This window comes from Tauraco erythrolophus, chromosome 19, assembly GCF_009769465.1.
Source record: "Tauraco erythrolophus isolate bTauEry1 chromosome 19, bTauEry1.pri, whole genome shotgun sequence".
NCBI classification, from domain to species: domain Eukaryota; kingdom Metazoa; phylum Chordata; class Aves; order Musophagiformes; family Musophagidae; genus Tauraco; species Tauraco erythrolophus.
In genome coordinates, this window is record NC_141483.1 from 1,849,811 (window position 1) to 1,864,896 (window position 15,086).

Here is a 15,086-nt window from a genome sequence, read left to right on the forward strand (position 1 = left end):
TCAGGATGTGAATGTGCTGTTTGTTCACATTTCATGGAGGAACGGGCAGACTGTCTCTTTGTTGCGTTAAAAAAGGGAAAGCATCTTTATCAGAAAAATGATGTAAAAAAAAAAAATCTTAGTTCTGCAACAATCTTCATGCTCTCACAGTCGATCTGCTGACTTTGGCACAAATGATGTGGGGTGAGCTTTTGGAAGGGTTGGTTTTTCTGCGAAGCCAGCAGTTACAGAAGATAGAGCTCGATGTTTTTAATATTTTTTTTTTTTCTCTGCCTTTTGCATCGTGAAACAAAGCTGTCAGTTCAATAGCAAACATAGAATTTTGATCGCAGCAGAGTTTAGAAGTGGGCACAGCAGCATTTTCAGATGCCCAGCCTAACAGCAGCAGCAAAATAAACACAAAAATAACGCCCTTTTGACTTATAAAGTTGAACAAACGTTAACCTGGAACCCTGAGAAGGAATTCAGAAGGAACTATAGGGAAATAAATATCCTGAAATCAACAGCAGCAAATTATTGGGATTTTTTCCAGCGTGTAATTCATCATACTTAGTGTTTGGCTTTACTGAGTCACTGTTTTGAGACCAGACAGTCTGTTGAATATTCCCTGCTGCTGTACGGTTTTGCTTATTCTTAAATGAACAGAAGAATTTTCTTTTTGCTTTCAGTTAGTTGCTTTAGCTTCCCCACAAAGACAGGCTTCCCAAACTGTGCCTTTGGTCTCAAACCAATGCCATGTCGTGGTGTGCACGTCCCACAGCAGTCTGTGACCCAGCCAGCACCACGAAGAGGAACTTGCCGTGCCGTGGGTGACTTTGGGACCGACAAAGAATAAACCAAGGGCTTAGGAAGGAGAGGACTTGGTTTTCTTCAACTCACCTTTGGTTTTATTCTCTTTTTTTTTTTTTTTTAACAGACAGCTGAAGCCAGACCCTACTCCTCTCGTCACTTCTCGCCATAACGTTTTCCAGAATGATGAGTTTGATGTTTTCAGTAGGGATTCAGTGGATGTTTCTCGGATACAGAAAGGCAAGCGGTGAGTGTCGTGCGCCCTTAGCTAACCCCGTGTGTCAGGAGGAAGAAGTTCTCTGTGAACCTGCAAATTTATTTCTCATACAAACCTCCTGTGGGAATTTGTTAGCAGGGGGTGAGGCTTATCAAAAATGTTTCCCCACCTGTTTCTCTGGGAAAGTAAAATGAAATATTAGTAGGGGGTTGGTTTCAGTTAGTGCTTTTCCCAGTTGGCTTTCCTCTGGATGCTGCTAGAGTTGGCTCTGCCGAGCTCGTTGGTAATGTCGGGCTCCTGCTTCTTGGTCTTAATGTTCAACTTGTACTGAACAAAGAAACCTGAAAGTCAACCATCTGTGACTCAGAGAATAAATAATGATTTGGTTTAGATCCAAGTGAAGCTTTGATAGCCATCTACATCAAAATCTGATACCACTCAGTGGCTTAGGCTACTTCTGTCGTTCCTGCTGCTGTAAGCTTCCTGCAGAAGGGCATTTCCTTTGCCTTCTGCCTAGTTTGGGTGTTGTGCTGTGCCACGCTCCGTGCAAATTTAGGTTGGGGCATTGTCCTGCTGACTCCTGTTCGTGTCAGCTGTAGCTCTGTAACATGTTGATCTGTTTCAGATTCTTTTTATACACTTTCCCTAACCAGCCCAGTCTGATCCTTGTGTCGGTGTGTGTTCACACAGAAGGTAAATAAAAGTCTGGCTGGAGATTGAGCCACGTGACGGCAGTTAAGGCTCTGGTTGCAAGACTGCATCAATTTCTCAGGAGAAAAGCACTTTTTGTCCGAAATACCAGTCGAACAGCTTTTCAGCAGCAGTGCTGTAGTACTTACATTGGTTTGGAAATTAATTTCTTTTGTCTCTGGCCAAGACAATGGCTTGTGAAGCGTCCATAGCTGGCAATTGACAGGCACAATCTCTCTCCTTTCTGCTTGCTGCGTTGCCTTGCTCGGGGTGCAGGCAGGCACCTTGTCAGCAGGAGCCATGTGCTCAGGCGCTCTCAGTTCTCTCTCACCTCCCCAAAGTTTGGCATGTGTGGGTGGCTGCAGCTGGACAAGGCCAGAGAGCTCTACTGGAGCTCAGCACGGTGCGTGCAGCGTATGGAACAACCCTGCCAGGAGCTCCCTCTGCAGATTGCTTACAGAGCCTTCAAAGTTGCAAGTCATAGAACGGTTTGGGTTGGAAGGGACCTCAAAGACCATCTCGTTCCAACCCCCCTGCCATGGGCAGGGACACCTTCCACTACACCAGGTTGCTCAAAGCCTCATCCAACCTGGCCTGGAACACCTCCAGGGATGGGGCAGCCACAACTTCTCTGGGCAACCTGTTCCAGTGCCTCACCACCCTCAGAGGGAAGAATTTTTGCCTTAGATCTGATCTAAATCTCCCCTCTTTCAGTTTAAAGCCATTGCCCCTTGTCCTATCACTACATACTCTAGTCCAAAGCCCCTCTCCAGCTTTCTTGTAGGCTTCCTTCAGGTACTGGAAGACTGCTATAAGATCATCCTGGAGCCTTCTCTTCTCCAGGCTGAACAGCCCCAACTCTCTCAGCCTGTCTCCATAGCAGAGGTGCTCCAGCCCTCGCATCATCTCCATGGCCTCCTCTGGACCTGCTCCAACAGCTCCATGTCCTTCTGATGTTGGGGACCCCAGAGCTGAACGCAGCACTGCAGGGGGGGTCTCACAGAGCAGAGGGGCAGAATCCCCTCCCTCGACCTGCTGCCCACGCTGCTTTGGATGCAGCCCAGGGCACGGTTGGCTTTCTGGGCTGCCAGTGCACGGTGCCAGCTCATGGTGAGCTTCTCATCACCCAGCACCCCCAAGTCCTTTTCCTCAGGGCTGCTCTCAATCCATTCTCCACCCAGCCTGTCCTTGTGCTTGGGATTTCCCTGACCCATGTGCAGGACCTTGCCCTTGGCCTTGTTGAACTTCATGAGGTTCTTACAGGCCCATCTCTCCAGCCTGTCCAGGTCCCTCTGGATGGCATCCCTGTCCTCCAGCGTGTCCACCACACCATGCAGCTTGGTGTCATCTGCAAACTTGCACCCTCAGCAATTCCACTGTTCATTTTGCTGATGAAGATGTTAAACAGCACCGGCCTGTGGGATCCTGCTCCCATGGCATTGCCCTCCAGCTGCTGCCAGAGAGGCTGTGTCTTCTCTCCAGTGGCAGCATCACTCCTTGAGAAAGTCGTCATCTCTTCTGCTGTACTGCTACATGTCCTCTTGGAATTATTCTTACTGCTGCTGTTCCAGGTGTCTCTTGCCCTCCCTTAGTCTATGTCTTCATTTCAAAACAGTTCTTACACTGAGAACACTCTCTCTGCAGAAGTCCAGGCACGTTATTTATGTTTTCAGTAGTTTTTAAAACCTGGAGGTAACTAGCTGTCATCAGCAATGTACACCTTATGCCCAAAGTTGACCATATCTAACTAAGTCAGTCAGCTATAGTACCCCTGCTCTCTAGGATTTAACATTCAGAACTCCATAAATAGGAAGTGTCCTTTCAAAACAAAAAGTACAGCGTCCTCAGTAGTCCTTGTTCCGCAGCAAGAAGCCTGATGCTTTACCCAAGCGTCTGGTTAACAGAGTTCTCCTAGTCTAGTTTGAGATCTGCTTTAGATTCGGATTGTATCCATTTTTTTTCCCTCATTCTTAAAATCTTTTCCTCACCGAATCCTGCTTGTGTTTCGAGTGTTGTTGCTGCCTGATGTCGCAATAGCGCTTCAAGAGCCCACATCAGGTTGGGACCCATTGCTCTGCGGATAAGTGTAAGCAGCTTGGGGCAGAGACTGTCCATGTGAAGGAGAAAGCCACACCAGGATGAGGAGAGAAGCAAGCTGGAGGAAATTAACCTACTAGCATACGCATGATTCTTTGATCCTGAAAAGTGATCCCACTTGTCCGTGCCTGTCCAGCTATAATTGCTAGCTGAATCTGTTTCTTGAAGTCAGAGCATGTCCTGAACACCATGGGACTAGAGGAGTTATGCCACTGTTTTTCCTGGAATTGGTGCCTGCAACACTTCATTGCAGCTCTTGTGCAGTCACCAGACCAGCTCGACAGGAAACAATTATCCAATCCTTAGTTGGGTCTCCTGGAGAATAGCAGCAGCAGATGTTATCCCAGCCTAGGGATGTGGGAACTACCCACGGGCTCTGTAGGGCGTTTGGCAGCTAAACGCAGGCATGTAACAGGGTGAGTCATGGAAGAGAGGGCAACCACGTCTGTCCGTAATGTTACTTTGGTTGGAGATTCTTCATGAAAATCAGGCTGCAAGAGCATGTCCCTGCTGCTTGCTAGCGTGTCATAGAATGGTTTGGGCTGGAAGGGACCTCAAAGATCATCTAGTTCCAACCCCCCTGCCATGGGCAGGGACACCTTCCACTACACCGGGTTGCTCAAAGCCCCATCCAACCTGGCCTTGAACACTTCCACGGATGGGGCAGCCACAACTTCTCTGGGAAACCTGGTCTAGTGCCTCAACACCCTCAGAGGGAAGAATTTCTTCCTTTGATCCAATGAAAATCTCTCCTCTTTCAGTGTAAAGCCATTGCCCCATGTCCTGTCACTACACACCCTTGTCCGAAGCCCCTCTCCAGCTTTCCTGTAGCCCCTTTGGGTGCTGGAAGGCTGCTGGAAGGTCTCCCTGCAGCCTTCTCTTCTCCAGGCCAAACAGCCCAACTCTCTCAGCCTGTCTCCATAGCAGAGGTGCTCCAGCCCTTGGATCATCTTCATGGCCTCCTCTAGACCCGCTCCAGCAGCTCCATGTCCTTCTTGTGCTGGGGACCCCAGAGCTGAAGGCAGCACTGCAGGGGGGTCTCAGGAGAGCAGAGCAGAGGGGCAGAATCCCCTCCCTCGCCCTGCTGTCGACCTGTGTCACAGAAGCCCGTCCGTTCCTGAGTCACGGACAGCCTGCCTCCGAATGGGTGCTTTCTCTGATCAGATCCAGGTGCCAAGTAGATCACTGATGCGTGCTCCTCCTGGGCTTTGAGGGCTGCGAGTTGTGCTGGGAATACTTGACTGTGGAGTCCCGTGCTGGTTTGCTGTGAGCATGTACTGGTCTGAAAAATGGGACTTCAAAGACTTTATGCTTGTGCAGCTTGAGACCCAGCATCTCAGTGGCTGCTTTTTCATACCTCTGTCAGACTTCTGTTTCTTGGTCTTCAAGATGACTATCATTTACTTGCCTCCTAATTATTTTTTTTTTTTTAATTGTACATGCAGTGCTCTGAGATAGGCTGGATCAGAACCACTAGTCTCCTCCGTTTTGTTCTTTTCATTCTTGCTTGTGCTTATTCTAATCCTTACTTGCTGCACTGGGAATTTTTTGGCTCTCCCCATCTACCTCCATATCCTGCATCTCACGGTTGTAAGCTCAGGTTCTTGACTACAGGAACACATGTGTCCGTGCCCCGCTCCCGGGGTGTGCAGTGGGACGGTGCTGCAGTGTGGTGTTAGAGGGCACTCCGGGCCCTGCGGAGCCGTCCCTAGGCTGGAGTCTTAGCCCTTTGCCATCCAAGATTCATGGGACTTTTTGTGTCACTCGGGTCTTGGCCAAATCTCAGCTTGAGTCCAATTGCATTTGGCCTCCTGTAGAAGCTGCCTTTCTGTCTCAAATGGCAGTGGTGGCCTCCGATTCCTGTTCTTATCTGCTGTGCAGTCTTGCTGGGCTTCTGTTTAAAAATGACTTTATTCCGAGCCAGGCGCCACCGTGTTTAGTAGCCAGGCAAACAGCCCTGTTATAAATCAGAGGGGAAATAGGTGGGTCTGAGTGATCTTTGTGGAGTTTGAGATGAGACTTCTGTTGCTTCAGCTTCTGCTTGTTAACACAGTAACTTAGAAGATCTTTACGTTGCCTTTCTGTGTCTGCCTCTCCGTTTCCATGCTGCGGAGCGCAGGAGGGAGAAGGACACGACCAGGAGTTTGCTGAACGACAAGCGCCTGGTTGCTGAGCAGAAGGAGCGCTACAGCCAGTACAGCGTGATTGTGGAGGAGGTCCCTGTGCGGCAAGGAGAAGCCCAGCTCTACAAGGAGGACTACGAGGACGAGTACGATGACACTTACGATGGAAACCAAGTGGGGGCAAACGATGCTGACTCAGACGATGAGCTGATCAGTAGGAGGTAGGTGCTGTGGCGTCAGGGAATGGGGAGGTTGACAGGAATCTCCACCTAGAGTTCTCTGGCTCGCACAAATCTGTTCCACACTAGTTTTTGGCTCTGTTTCTCAATGAGAACGTGCATGCTTCAAACCAGCCCTCTTTCTGCAGCTGCTGCTTTCTCTGTAGCGTGCAAGGGGGCAGATTTGGGTCTCTCCCACCCTGTTGGTAGGGAGTGTGGCCGTGGCATGCACCCAGGATGTTCTCAGGCTTCCACGTCTGCAGGACTCAGCCATTGCCTCAACTAATCCACAAATCTAAGCTGGGCAACAGGAAATGACTGGTTAGCAAAGGAAAACCCCAAAACTTGGAAAACTATACAACCAGACAACTTCTCCTTGGCAATCCCCTCTGACATCTCAGAGTGCTGACACCTGGAATTCAGTCCTTGATGGGCTGCACGAACTCTCTGCAATGACTGACAGCTGGAGGCAATTAGCTTTTAGGAAGCAAAGAGGTAGTTTGGGATGGGGGTTGGAGAACATTTCTGAAATAAAAGCTAGAGACAGAAAACGTGTTTTAAAAGCTGGTTTTACATTTCCAAAAGGGGCCTTTTAAATTCTGATGTGTTATGAAGATGTCAGTGTTTTCTCAAAGCAGAATGCATCTTCGGGGTTCCTTTATCCCTTTTGCTTTTTGTTTTCCTCCCAAAGCGTGGTAAGGCTTCAGTTTACATCCTTTTTGTGGTTTGCCTGTAGCAGCGTGGCACTTGGTTCTTTTCCCCTGTTTCGGGGGCTCGGTGTTCGCCGCTCCTGGAGAGGCAGCACGAACGGTTAGAGGCTGTTACTGCTGCAAACTACATCTACAGGTTTGAAGTAACAAAGGCTTTTCCGATTTTACATTTATTTCTTCACCAGTGGAGTGGTGGATCTGAATTCCCGTAGAATTTAAGCACTCACACATATAAATACACATATTAAAGAAGAGCAATAGGTGTGTGGTAAGTTCTTCCTCCACCCCCCCGGCCCTTCGCTGCTCTGTGTGTTCAGGGTGGTTCATAAAGCGTGTTGGATTTCTCCAAGTGTTCCCCCGTATGAAACTGGGGCACAGCAGTGAAGCTGGGGCTCCGTGGATAACCACTGACCGGTCATGGAGGTTTTGGAGCACAGCACTTTCTGAGCATTAGTGTTTCTGTCTGAGTTTGAGCTTGAGGTTTGAGGGTTTGTCTTTTGTACAATCGATGCTCCCGACTGGTGAGCTAAAGCCTGGTGAAGCGTGCTCCTTACTAATGCCTTGTGGCTGTGCCTGGATCTTCTTCTCCCAGGGGAAGCAGTTGTTTCCTTGGAGAAACTCCTTGTGAGGTTTCAGGTTTTTCCTGACCTGCTCCTTTTTTTTAAACTATGATTATTTTCAGTAACGACTTCATAGTGAACATTCCCCAGTGAAGAGTGTGTGTTTGTTAATTGCCCACAGTAAATGTGTCATCAGCTACTGGGTCTCTTGCTGCTTTTTCAGGGGCGGGGGGTGGGGGGCAGGGGTTTGTGGGAATAAAACAACAAACAAACAAAAAGTCCATTAAATTTGTAGATTCTCATTTTTGAAAGATATGATGCGAACCAAAAAGGATATGCTGCTCAGTGAAACGTTTGTGGCTTGTACTATCATCATTGCTGACTGTTTGCATCTTAATTCTCAGGCCGTTCACAATTCCTCAGGTCTTGAGACCTAAAGGGCAGGAGGAAGGACAGGAGGAAGAGGAAGAGGATGAAGAAGAAGAGGAAGAAGCTGAAAAGGAAAGAACCAAGGTGACATTTAGTTTGTGGTTGGAGTTGCATTAAGATTTGCCGTATGTCTTGCCTGCTTCATCTGCAGAGTGATGTGGAGCAGATTTCCTCTTTCAGAGAGTGAATCTTTTAACAGCAGCATGGAGAGATGTCCCCTGAGTACAGCTGTCCACTGCTTCCTAGGCTAACCGTGCTGGAGCAATGACCCTTACTCCGTGGGGAGGTTTAATCTCCTTTATTCCATAGATGGGAGATGCCAGCAGAACACTTTGAGGGTCACTAACGCTCTGTTGTCATGGATATATTGGAAATGGTGACGTTGATGGTGTTGCTGGCAGCGGTGGGATGTGGGAAGGCTTTCTCAGTCAGGTTTTCTGCCAGGTTTTGTGTTCAGAGTCACTGACACCGATCCTGCTGGCTCAGCCAGAAGAGAGAATGAACAGTGACTTGACTCTGCTCCATGGTCTGACAGAATCACCTCCTGCTTTAGCCTTTGGCGTGATGCTGATGAGTTTACTGACCTCTTTCCTTCCTTCCCGTGGTAGGACCATTTTGTGCAGGACCCAGCTGTACTGCGGGAGAGAGCTGAAGCCAGGCGGCTGGCTTACCTCGCGCGGAAGGGGTAAGGAGGGGGTGAAACCATGGCTCTGCTGCAGTTAGCAGGCATTCTGCTGCTGACTTTGAGTTCTTGAGGATGTAACTGTTCCTTAACGTTCCTGAACGTCAGGGTCACTACCATGGTGGTGGTAACTTCCTCGCCCAGCTTTTACTTCGCTGCTGGTTATTCTGTCCCATCAAACGGGCAGGCATGTCTCGTTATCATAAGCAGCAGAACTCTGTGCAAGATAGGATCTTGGAGAGCACAGCTTCCCAGAGCTCGAACAGCTCCCACAGGGATCTTGGGACCGTTTAAGAGCTGTCTTTAGCTGGCAGGCTCAGCGTGTAGAAGGATGCAGGCGTTGTGTGGCTCATGCTGATGCTCTTGCAGCAGCCCTGCTGAGCTGGGGCGAGCCGAGGCTCAAGGCCTGATGGCTGAACTCCTCACACCCCCACGTTTCTCGGGACCGGTATATTTTGTCCCCCACGCGCGCGGTGTGCTTGTTGTGATGTCTGTTTTCTGTGTGCTCCAGGCACAAGCACGACAGCTCTGCTGTTGTCGGGAACGTGAAGGGCCACGGGCAGAACCGGGAAACAGTGCAGGAACGCAGGAAGAAGGAAGCAAACAAAAGCACAAGAGCTAACCATAATCGCCGAGTCATGGCTGACAGAAAGCGGAATAAAGGCATGATTCCTTCCTGAAAGACTCTTAGCCCAGGTGTTGCATCGTCCCCAGTCCTCTGCTTAGGCGGAGGCAGTTGTGCTCCATTCCCTCGGCACTCCCTCTGCTCAGGGGACTGGATGTCGGGATTCAACACTTGGCGCTTCCTTGCACGCGGAATCGCAGCCCTGTGGGAGAGCTGCCCGGTTCCCCAGGAAGGGAACTGCCCTCCAGGCAGACCCTGGCTGCTCTTCCGTTTATAGAGGGACGTGTGGGTGAGGGTGCGCTGCACCGCGGCGCTTCGGGCAGGCTGCACCAGCCACTCGTTTCCTTTTGTACTATTTATAATTCCGAGAAATTTATTTTCGTACTGGCTCCTTTTATTTTCCTCCTGGCTCTCCGCAACTCAGGCGGGCTTCCAGGCCACGCAGCGGGCAGCTCTGAGCACAAGGCTTCCCTGGAACAGCCCTCGCAGCTTTCTGCTCCGCGGCAATGCCTTATTCTGAAGTAGGGCTTGAAGGTCAGCAGGAAAACGCTCCGGCTGCTCCTGCTGCTGACAAGACACACGGGAGTTCAGGTGAACAAGCCCTTATCATAAATTTTTGTCCCTTGAGTGAGATGTGTGAAAACAGAACGTGCAAATAAATGATTTAAATCTTCTAGTGGGTGTTTGAGGCTCTTACAAACCGTATTGATCTTTCACTTGGAGGAACCTCAGCAAGCCTTGTAATGCGTCTGAGGCAGTGAAATTCAGTTGCTGGTTGGGGTAGCGAGATCCAGCCACAGCCATTGAGACTAGAGACACTTGCAAATCGGGATCAAGGCATCCTAAGCCAGTGTGGAACTCCGAATTGAAGGCAGCAGGGTGGGAGTCCCTGGGGAGCTGCCTCCTCCATAACCACTTGTCACACGCTGTGGAGCAGAACTGCCCCCATCATCACGTTTGCTGCTGGGAAGGCTGGGAGCAGTTTGTAGCTGCTGCAAAGACTTCTCCTGAGGGCTGTCTCTGGTTACGGTGGTGTTCCCTCGGCAGGGAGACGTACAAATTACTGAGTTCACTTTGTAACCTGTTTGTAAGGTACTCGAATGCCATGGCTACGGCTGCTACGCTGTGCCTAGGTGAGCCCGGAGTATCTGCCAGCAGCTGGTGATAACTCAGTTCCAATCACTGTTGTCCCAGAGCATTAGCACGTTTCTGGAGTGCTGTCCCCACCACGGGGACGAACTTCCAGGTGAACAGTTAGGCTTGGCTTGGTTAATCCGCTCCGAGTGCCACCTCCCCACCACCACCCCCCTGGTTCCAGTAGCACTGCCAAGGTGCACTGGCACGGTTGTCATCCGCGTGCTGAGAAAATCAGCAGTGGGCTCTGTAGTGTCGGAGCTCCGGTTCCGGGGCGAAGCTGGTGCTGCCTTCCCGCTTCCCCGCGCCGCAGGAGCGTTTGGCAGGGAGCTCGGTGGGCACGTACGTCGCTGCCTGGTTTTACGCAGAGGGCGGGGACTGCGGGGCTGTGCGCTCGGTGCTGCTGTGTCGGGCTGTTTCCAGAAAGTGTAGAAAGGGCTGTCACCGTTCTGCAAGTAAGATGAAGTCCTGAGTGCTCTAACAAGAAGATTTTTTTTTTTTCTTTACCCAAACCCCCACTGACAAGGCATAGGAAAAAGGGAATTACATTTACCAAGTTCCCCAAATCCACTGTCGGGGGAAATCACCTGCTAGGATAACTCACTCTCTACTCTGTTCTCTGGACTAACAGCTTCATTTACTCTCTGCCAGTCCCCTACCATGTGTCTCCCCCTTCCTAATACCGTATTCATCTTCAGTTCTTGCTTCCAAGAAGCTGCAAATCTCTCTCACCTGCTTGGCATAGCGTGAAGCTATCAGCACTGCAGACAGAGCTGGTAGTAAAGCAGGCGCTCTCCTACCGTACGAGATGATCCTGAGCAAGCTTACACCATTCCTCTTAAGCGTCTCTGTAAAAGCACAGCTGGGACTGTGAAAGCTGTAGTTGTTTTTTGCTCAGAAAACATAAGCACAACGTTTTGAAAGTCCTCTTGGTGTTTCTAGAGTCAATGTTTTACTCCCGACACCTATTTGCAAACCCAGTAAAGCTCATAAAGCTCCTTTCATTAGCACTGCCTCTAATTTGCTCTGCCTCATCCACTGCTCAAATTCTTCCTTATTAGTGAAAATATAGTGAGGAGGGAGAGATGTGGCTTCTGGGCTGGGAAAGTGGGAAGAGCAGGAGTCACTCAGCCAGATCTTCCTCCAGCCACCCGAGAGCCCAGAGTAATTAAGTGAATCATTACCCCAAACAGAACCTGAATGGCCCCTCCCTGGGAGGAGAGATGCGTTTGAAATGGCCGCAGGAACAACCGGGGTGGGCTCAACCACCAACCGTAGGAAATTTAAGAAAAGCAAGTACTGGATTCTCCCCCTGGGATGGGGTAATCTGGGTGATGTGTACAAACTGGGGGATGAGAGGCTGGAGAGCAGTCACACAGAAAGGTTCTACACTAGGAGAGCGGTCCGTCACTGCAACAGGCTTCCCCAGGGAAGCGGTCACGGCACTGAGCTTGGCAGAGTTCACGGAGCATCTGGATGATGCTCTTAGTCGTAGGGTTTGGGTTTAGGTACTCCTGGGAGGAGCAGGGAGTTGGCACTTGAGACAGTCTGCGGCCTTCCAGTACTTAAAGGGGAAAGCTGGAGAGGGGCTTTTTACAAGGGCCTGTAGTGACAGGACACGGGGCAATGGCTTTAAACCGAAAGAGAGGAGATTTTGATCGGATCTAAGGAAGAAATTTTTGACTCTGAGGATGGTGAGGCACTGGAACAGGTACAGATATATCACCCAGCTGGCTTGTATTGGTAATTATCTAATTAAGGTTTAGGCCCTGCCTACAAAAGGCAGGCCATTTCCTCCTGGCTGCGGGAGATGCAATGACATCCTTGGAGCCGCAGCCCAGGCTAGTGAGCAACAGACCAGGTAGCCCAGAGAAGCTGTGGCTGCCCCATCCCTGGAAGTGTTCAAGGCCAGGTTGGATGGGGCTTTGAGCAACCTGGTGTAGTGGAAGGTGTCCCTGTTCATGGCAGGGGGGTTGGAACTGGATGGTCTTTGAGGTCCCTTCCAACCCAAACCGTTCTGTGATTCTATGGTTCTATGACTTCAGCGAAGGTGCTGAGAAGAGAATTACTCCTTCCCCTCTCCCAGTCAGCTGCTGGAGCAGAGGCTAGAGCTGCTTGAAGAGCCAGAAATAGAAATCTGCATCCCGTTTTGGTAGGTTTTGGAGAAGCTAGAAGCTACACACCATCCCCGTTTCCAGCCCAGCAGACTGATGGGTGCACACCCGCACTCACCTGCAGCAGCTCAGGGCCAGCGGTGAGGCCGACTGCTCCCTGGTTGGGGCAGCAGCTGGGAAAGGATGACGGGCCAGGAACCAGCACAAAGATGTAAATGATTTACAGAAGAGCATGTAATTTAAGTCACTTTTCTTTGAACAAGACTGGAAGAAAGCAGACAGCTCTTTACCCCTTTCTTAAAGTTCCCATCAGGCAGAAGCCAAGGGTAGTGTCAGTAGACGCTGCGTAAATGTTGTATAAATGTTTTCAAACCACTTTTAGGACATTGTGATTTCTTAGTGTCTTGAAACTAAGGTGCAGGGCCATATTTAAGCACTCTCCATCTCGTACCTACAGAGAAGTTACAAGCAGGCCAAAGGGTAAGTCGGGCGAACACAGAGGCATGAGACACGGACCGAGAATTTTTTTTTTATTTTCACACAGTAAGTTTGAGTACAGCAGCAGAACTCCTTGAGTCCATCTTGGTTTGCATCATATCAGCAGGTGGCTGATACAATCTGGCTCGGAGTTGCTCAGTCAGGAATCCATTTCCGGTTTGCTACAACCAGTTTCAGGAAGCCGAATCCTCTGCAGTGTCTTTTGCCACCCCAGGCTGGATCCTGCTGCTGGGCATTTCAGTCTTCACTTTTCCTCATACTTGTGCTTGATGTGTTTCCACAGTTTCTGTATGCAAAACAAACACAAAAATCCCAAACGGTAACCTTAGCCAGCTTTTCAGTAGTCCCGGGATAAAGTTTCCCTTCAAAATGCACATTATCACGAAACCTCTGTCCATAACAGGCAACAGCAAGAGGAGGAAGAAGAGTCTGTAGGAAAACACATCCCCAAGTGCCACCAGGGTACAGGACAGCGTGGGTACTGTCACCCTGCGCTTCCCTGCGATTTGGGAGCGCACCCTGCTCCGAGCAGCACCAGGCCCACACGGAGCTTTCGCCGCCAGACGACAGCCAAGAAGCCGCGAGCCCTCTCTGGGGATGCGAAGCTCCTTTCTGCTGTGGAACAGGCATGGTGGAACCATCTGCCCTCTTACTGCTTTTTCTGTGCCCTCCACCTTCCTACCCTTCTTGAGGGGCTTCGCAAGGCCGTGCCTCAGCTCCCCACACCTGTCCTGCCTGCAGAGACCGTGGGTGGAGTCCTGTACCTGGGTCTGGGGCTCCACAGCTTTTGGACCAGACAGGGAGGAAGCTGCAGACACCCCACTTCCCCTGTTCTCCTGCTGTGAGCCAGTATGAGTATTCCAGTCGCGTTGCCTCGGCTTCCCACCCAGACTGGAGAGCACGTTTCTGCTCCCAGGGACACAGGATGCACAGAAGGATCCTGTTCCAGGCACTGAAATTTGCTGGCACAACTGGGACCAAGGGAAGCGCTACGCAAGGGCAAAGCTCGTGCCATGTCTTCCCGTTTGTTGCAGACAATGCTTTAGATTGTCAAAAAAAATATTCCATTTTCCAACCCTGCTTGAGAAAACAGCACACAGAAAATTAATGCTACAATTAAAACCAGCAATTGAGTGCAAAGCTGAAGCCCAGATGTGATTTTATGTCAGCTTTTACCAAATGACTGCTGCTAAAAAGGAGGACGGGGACCCTGGCCTTGCTCTTTGCTGTACTTCCTCAGTCCCCCAACCCCGGTGAGTTACTTCAGGGCGGTGAAGCCGTCGCTTTGTGCAGTATCCGTGTTCCGCTGGTTTCCTGACCGGGTTCAGGAGGCAGAAGAGCAGATACTGTGCTGTCAGGGAAGGCACAGGGCAGCTCTTTCCAGCATCAGGGTCGTTACGATGACCTGGCTGTCCTGTGAAACCGTGCCCTGGCTGCTCCAGGGGACCCCGGGCACACCAGCGCCGCAGGACCGCTGTGCTGCGGATGGGAACATGCAACACGCCAAGCTTTTTTGTACTTGGTGCCAGATGGAAATTGGGGCACCTTCTGCCTTTTCTTAGGGCACGCACTGCATCGCCTCATGCTGCCCAGGACGCCGGTGCACGCCCTGCCTGGGTGCCTCAGCGCCCAGGCTGCTGTTATCCCGCCACGGCCCTGCTCTGGCACACAGGCACGGCTTGGCCCGTCTCACCCAACGTTCACCAGCTGCCATCTCCTCCCTCTGCCCAGGGCTACAGCCCCACGGAGCACAAACCAGCTTCATCCATTTCCACCTTCCCGCATCTCGCCGTCTTTCCCACCTTTTCCCCGGCGGCCTTCGCAGCCAGAGAAGCCCAGGAACACACCGGGGCCCTGACCGCCGAGCGCCACGGCAAAGCCGCCGCGGACGGGGCAGCTGCCACGGGGCAGCGCTGCTCGGGGCAGCCGGGGCAGCCCGGGGCCCGGCTGACCTTCAGGGCCGGGCCCGTGCCCGTGCCCGGGCGGGCCGGCGGCGCGGTTCCGCCGCTCCTTACCCCCTCGTTGAGGTGCTCGAAGATGGCGTCGGCGCCCTGGTCGAAGGCGCGCTCGAAGAGGACGGCGCCCAGGACGATGGTGAGGGCGAAGGTGGAGGTGCGGCGGAACAGCGCGCCGTACGCCCGCCGCAGCAGCGCCATCTTGCCCGCGCGCTCTGCGCATGCGCCGCCCGCCCGTGCCGGTG

At 51.3% G+C, this 15,086-nt stretch overlaps 2 protein-coding genes across 2 annotated transcripts in view; one reads left to right on the top strand and one right to left on the bottom strand.

The window, feature by feature from the left end:
• The window catches only part of ASCC2 (activating signal cointegrator 1 complex subunit 2), a 29,779-nt gene extending 19,966 nt beyond the window's left edge, over positions 1–9,813 (top strand). Inside the window, 5 exon segments of the mRNA XM_086623300.1 lie at positions 917–1,036; positions 5,913–6,137; positions 7,809–7,917; positions 8,442–8,518; positions 9,027–9,813. Coding sequence (XP_086479426.1) covers positions 917–1,036; positions 5,913–6,137; positions 7,809–7,917; positions 8,442–8,518; positions 9,027–9,195 — 700 coding nt within the window. The 3' untranslated portion in view covers positions 9,196–9,813.
• Positions 9,814–12,917: 3,104 nt separating this feature from the next.
• Positions 12,918–15,048, bottom strand: UQCR10 (ubiquinol-cytochrome c reductase, complex III subunit X). Its single transcript, XM_086623586.1, has 2 exons — positions 14,902–15,048; positions 12,918–13,172 (listed from the first exon to the last, which is right to left on the bottom strand). The coding sequence occupies exons 1-2, from the start codon at positions 15,040–15,042 to the stop codon at positions 13,131–13,133; spliced, it is 183 nt and encodes a 60-aa protein (XP_086479712.1). The 5' UTR covers positions 15,043–15,048; the 3' UTR covers positions 12,918–13,130.
• Between the last annotated feature and the right edge of the window lie 38 nt (positions 15,049–15,086).